Source organism: Limulus polyphemus, unplaced genomic scaffold (genome assembly GCF_000517525.1).
Source record: "Limulus polyphemus unplaced genomic scaffold, Limulus_polyphemus-2.1.2 Scaffold11258, whole genome shotgun sequence".
Taxonomy (NCBI): Eukaryota; Metazoa; Arthropoda; class Merostomata; order Xiphosura; family Limulidae; genus Limulus; species Limulus polyphemus.
This window is the reverse complement of record NW_013676868.1, coordinates 1,061-7,396: the sequence shown is the minus strand read 5'-3', so window position 1 is coordinate 7,396 and position 6,336 is coordinate 1,061. Positions and strand designations below refer to the sequence as shown.

The window sequence follows — 6,336 nt, the reverse complement described above, 5'->3', positions numbered from 1 at the left end:
ATTTTTACGCTTATACTGTGAGGTAAAAACGGCTGCTGCTATGATTTTGTCTGGTTTATGAGCTCGTTGCTGTCCTAATTTAGGATCTTCTTTTTAATAAATTCTTGAAAATGTTAAAAAATAGAGAGAGAAAGGGGGCCCGGCGAGGATGTTTGCCCCGGGGCCGTGCTGGCTCTCGACGCTCCTGTCAGTATCTAAATAAGTCTATAAATATTCCTACCTGACTTGAGCCGTTTCTATGGATACACTCATCTTCAGTTTCGTAACCAAGATACGAACAATGTTGACAAGAAAGATTGTGTTAATCTAAATACAGAGAGAAAAAATAAAGTCTCTTTCATATTTTGCTCTATATTCCTATCCAGTGAAATATATTAAACTAAACCTTTTAAAATAGTCCAATTAAAACACAAATCTCATTTCCTGAGTCTTCTTATTGTATATACGTTAGAGGTGGCTAGAATCAGAATTTTGAAACATTTTTTTAAAACGGTGAATGAAAGTTTTTCTTTTTGAATCTCGTGCAAAGCTACACGAGGGCTATCTGCGCTAGTCGTCCCTAATTTAGAAGTGGTAGCCTAGAGGGAAGGCAGCCAGTTAACACCACCCACCGCCAACTCTTGGGCTACTCTTTTACACTGTAGTAAAGATAAAGAAGTAGAGAATATTTATGCCTCTCCTAAATATGATTCTGTCACGAAAACAACGCGGTTCCTCTCCCAAATATGTTCCTGTCACGAAAACAACGCGGTTCCTAATACGTAAGTCATTAAATAACTAGCTGAGGGTGAGATATCTATATCATTTTACCAGTTATAAGTATATCTAGTGTTTCTGTTTTTGTCCTAAGTATGTCAGTAATGACTGAAAGTAAATATGCTGTATTTATACCCCAGGTAATGAAAGAGGAAGCTGGTGAACTCCCATCGGTACCCCTAGTGGCCACCCCCATTGACTGATCTATGTTTAGGCATCATTGGAGCTATGAAATCTCTGCGTTTTAATCACTGTATACATGACTAAAGAACAGTTTGTCACTTGAGAAGTGTCAACACACTCACTGTATACATAACTAAAAAACAATTTGTCACCTGAGAAGTGTCAACCACACCTCACATCTGTACAAGACCATAAAAGACTTCGTCATCTGAGAAGCACCAGGAACACTAGAGCACCCGTAATGAGTGAAATCGTACGTTGTGAGATAAACACCTTCATAAATGCTGTATGACAGGATAACTCATCAATTAGTGACAGTGACGTCACATCCTTATAATTAATTATACTTTATTTTCTAAAGAGGACAACAGAACATCTTGTATCTTGAGCACCATGAACATCATCTAAGTAAGTTCACATTGCGCATTTTTACTCGGAAAGTGACTCAGCTTCCATCTAGAGCCTTGAGTTAACCCTTACTCGAATGCAATCAGTGACGCCATCTTGGTCACACTAACACGACAGGTTGTTAAGACTAGAATGACTTGAAGTTCTTAGAAAACTACGAAACAAGGGTTAGAAATATTCTCGAGATCTTATAATAATGAAAAAGAGTACTAGAATTTATTTTGTGTTGTCTCTATTTCAGGACAACTTTTCATCCGATCAGATTGCCGTTGCGTACATTTTATTCGTGGGTTCTATCGTTTCCCTTGTAGCTCTGATCTTAACCTTGAGCATTTTCTGTTATTTCAAGTAAGTATTTTTTTTCCTGTAATGAAAAATTACTTTTTTATTCTATTCATTTATAAATATTATCGAATACATTCTACAAACAATCAGTCACTAGGTGTCACCACTATTTTCAAGTTTTATTTTATGAAGTTTATCGAACACTTTCTATGACCCATCAATGCCACCAGGTGTCGCCACTGTTATCAACCTTCTTGTAAAATCGGAAGTAAGTAATATTCAACAGGAAAATGTGTATTTTTAGTACAGTTGTGACGTTAAGCTATATTGATAAATTCCATATGTAGCTTTTTTTATAATTTTCAAGTCATCGGGTTTATTTAATGGAGATTTATCAGATTTGTTTTTTGTTCATATTACTCCTTTTTTCCCCTAGTGTCTTGAACATTAATATAATATAAACACTACTTTATACCATGCGATTTACTTGAAAGATTTATAGAAACATCAAAGGGCTTCGGAAGCATCTTTATAATTGCTTCGTCTACTTGATTTAATATTAATCCCGATAAAATAAAGTAATCAAACAAATCTAATGTGAATTGTATAGTCAGCTCAAATACCTTTCATTGGCAACCTCCTGAAGGCCAGTCAACTCTGTAGGGAAAGACAAAGTTTACTCTTTGTAAACGAAAAAAGGCCTAACTGCTCCAGATCACGAGTCTACGTTATGATAAATCGAACTAAGAAAGTCCTTACAGATATTCTAACCCTAATACTCATAATATATACCCAAATATTGTTTTTACTTATCACGTGTGTAGTTACGTTTTTGGGGGATTTTTTTTCTGAGTTGTCTTCTCTGGTTTGTCCTTCATTTTAATTTAGAAAGCAACACGAGAATGATATAATACTGTTCTTCTCAGGTCATTACACTGTCCACGGCTGCACGTGCATCAAAACTTAGTAATAGCATTAATTATCCATTCCATTCTCCTGTTTGTAATCTCTACCCCAGGAGTATTGCAGGACCCAGCTTTGTCCTATGGAAATATCGTAAGTAATCTTTAACATTTGTTTATTTTGTCTACCTCAACTTTTTAAGAACATACACACACATACATACATACATATATATATATATTATTTTAAGCAATATATTTTTAATGTTGTAATTTGTTTGTTAGCTAAAGGGAGCTGACAGAGAGGGCTAAGGGTCCTTGGTGATAACGTTAAGTTCGGAAAGTTAAGATAGGCCTAGAACTTCTAAAAACTCAAAGGATGTAACGTAAAATGTTCTAGCATATTCGAAGGTAAATTATATCTATATATATATATATACAAGGTATTTTCAAGATAGACAGGAACCACTCAGTTTGTTGTCTGTTTCGGTTACTTTTACGTTATTTGACGTCATTTGTAATGTAGGCCTACAACAAATTTACGACAGTGTACAAGTGGTAAATTAGCTTAGTTCAGTATCACAAGACTTATACGAAACATTTTTTGGTGATTCTGCAGTAAAATAATTTTAAATACTGAACTCTACTAGAATTCAATGAGTTTATAAACGTTCTGTTAGGGTTCAGTAAGTATGAGTGGCTTTTCCTAAAGTTTACAGAGAATTCTGAGTAGGAGATCCGTTGGTGTTTGTTAGTTGAAGTGCTGCAAAGGGTTGAGTACGTGATATAAAAACGATTTTGAATTTGCAAATCAACAAATCACGCGACAATTCATCCAATACAACGTCACTATAGAACAGAATGCATAATAACTACATTTTGACAATTGTTTGGTATTAACCTAGGTATTGTAGCACCACCGACGAGAATGGTTTGTAACAGCTCTTTTTGACACAATATATACATAAACTCAACTTGTAAAGCTGTGTTCTAATAAAGGATTTGGGATTTCCAAGATGGAGATATCCGTTTTACTTAACAATAGGCAAAGGAAATAGATCAACTTGAGGAACCACCAGGAACACGCAAGAAGTTGTACCCCAGCTATTGAAAATAAAGGTTAGTAACAAAAACTATCCTTGTGCACCATGCAATAGTACACAGCATAAGCGACGCAAGTCACATGTATATCAACTGCTTCCGATGATGTATTTATTCAACCATCATATACTTCAGATAATTGGATAATGAAATGGTGGTTCATGCTATTCCACACGAAGATATACTACTCAATTCGCTTATGTGTTTCTCTGCGATCAGACTGTTGAAACGGGTGCGAGAAAATTGTTGTCCTCATGCACTAGATGGATTATGAAAAGCATGCGGAGAAGAGGGGTGCTTTATACGTGACAAATTTACAACGAAGCATTTTGTTATGGAAACTATGTTACAGTGCTATTGTCAAGATGTACGGTCATCAGATAGATCATGATGACCGGACGTGGTGACATGGATTATAACAGCATGGTGTGTCTCCAAAATCGTTTTAATATAACGTACTCAGCCTGTATAATATATACAAGACTGACAACTTGAAAAAGCCATTTCGTTGCTTTTCCATAATAATAATATAATCCTGCTAACAGTGATGATTATTTAAGAAATCCTTTAGTTTTCATTAATTGTTTTTGTTATCATCCTTGGAAATGATTTTGGAAGATATTTTTATTTTTGGTGTTCATAAACTGTTTTTGGTGATATCTACAGGACTGGCTATGTAAGAGTATCTTGTCAATAAAGATGTATGCAGCCATGGCCAGTATTAACTGGATGTTTGTGGAAGGCCTACTGCTTCATAGTCGCATTACTGTGTCCGTTTTCAACATGGACACACCGTTCAAACTTTACTATCTACTAGGATGGGGTAGGTCGACCATTATCGTTTACAGTAATATACTTTACTAAAATGGAAAGCATAATAACATTCTTTAAAAAAATATTTTAGCGGTAAACTCTTAGCATGTAATGTAATTTTAAAATGGCCGTGTAATTTCAATCCAATTATTATATGTACAACACGTTTCACTTTTTTTTGTAAGACAAGTAAATACATTTTCAAAATACAAGGCTTGCCGGAATTTAACTATGATATATTTATTTTACTTCGATGTATAAAATACTTCAACCAAAACTTTTAAAATTAGATTTTTAACTGTTTATGACATTTATATAGATATGTTTTATTTCAAGTGTTTGTGATTTAGAAGTTAGGCCTACAACTTCAGTATGAGTAATCAAATTTGGCTCATTGTGAAGAAAGGCAATTTTAAGCAGGTTAGGCTAACATTTCCAAGTTAGTGAACCAAGATTATAATCAATTATGTATATACTTGTCATAAGACATTAGTATCAGGCCTATAATATTTGTAACACTACATTCTTTATGGTGACTGGTAATTTCACCCCCAGTATTTTTACTCCCCATGTATTTCACTTCTTGTAACTTCACTACCTGTAATAATTTATTTATGTCAAATAATAATCAACAATAAAAGTAACATTTATTAACAATTATTAAAACTGATGCAAGTTATGAGCTGTTTCTCGTAAAAAGTCCATCTTGTTTTCTGGATTATATCTAGCAAGAACTTAGGTTAGGTTATGGAATACTAAAATATATTTTTGACATTAACAAATTATTACAGGAAGTGAATTTACCAGGAGTGATAATACTGGGATTCAAGTTACCGGGAGTGAATTTACCTATAACCATTTTTTTTATATAGGCCTAACAATAATAGGCCTAAAACTAATGTCTCATGACAAGTATAATTAATTATACTCATGCATTGGCAGCTTGAAAAGGCGTTCTCACCAAAACAATTGTTGTTGTAACAAATGGCTTGTATAAATTGTGTTCTGACCACTACTGTGTTTGTCCCAGCTATTACTAATGTCTTGATTTACATTCACTCTAAACTAAATTAACTGTATGACCTAATGTATAATACACAGTTTTTAAACAGTTCCTGTAAGAAAAAATATGATCAGCAAAAACCAGGGGCACATAATGAGCAATAAAAAAGCTCTATCTTTTATATTAAAATTCAATAATTTAAGATTTATAACTTAGGCTTACAAGAAATCAAACTGTGCTCATCGTGAAGTAGGCCTATTACAAACCGATTAGGCCAGTGCTTCTCAAACTGTAGTACACGTACCGACCATTACACGAAGAAAAAAATATAAGAAAAAATTAAATAATACTTATCAAGGTGAAATAAATATATTTTTGGAAAGAATACGAGTGTTCACTTCTTGTTTACCTAAACAGTGCTGCCGGCTGTTTTCATCATCTCGTGGGCGGCTGTTACTGCTAAAGTACTAGATACTCCCTGTTGGCGAGGTTACGGCAAGTCATCTTACATATGGATTATCACAGGTCCAATGTTAACGGCACTGACGGTAGGTGAATAAATTCAACTGCACAAGGAAATAATTTATCGATTAAATTCACATAACTCTAATTTTTTAATTAGTGTGTTAAATAAAACAACTTTCTTAGTTATTTTTATTACACCTATTTAAAATCAACATTATACTCTTTCATTCCAAAAGGCCTTGGGTTTGAGGCTATTAAGGTTTTCAAGTGATGTTAGCACTGATATTATCTTTACTTCACGGAGTTGTAAGTTTGAAAATTAATACCGTTCAACTTTCGGAGTTGTTAGTTGTAACATTAATATTTTTAAACACTCTCTTTCGGAGTAAAAGGGTTTAAAGGTGTGGGTGTACGTATAAA

At 33.9% G+C, this 6,336-nt stretch overlaps 1 protein-coding gene across 1 annotated transcript in view; it reads left to right on the top strand.

Annotated features, from left to right (window-relative positions):
- Positions 1 to 5,999, top strand: part of LOC106476694 (corticotropin-releasing factor receptor 1-like) — a gene marked incomplete at both ends in the record, with an annotated part of 9,962 nt that extends 3,963 nt beyond the window's left edge. Inside the window, 4 exon segments of the mRNA XM_022380491.1 lie at positions 1,589 to 1,695; positions 2,559 to 2,688; positions 4,302 to 4,458; positions 5,869 to 5,999. Of these exon segments, the coding sequence (XP_022236199.1) occupies positions 1,589 to 1,695; positions 2,559 to 2,688; positions 4,302 to 4,458; positions 5,869 to 5,999 (525 nt within the window).
- Positions 6,000 to 6,336: the final 337 nt, after the last annotated feature.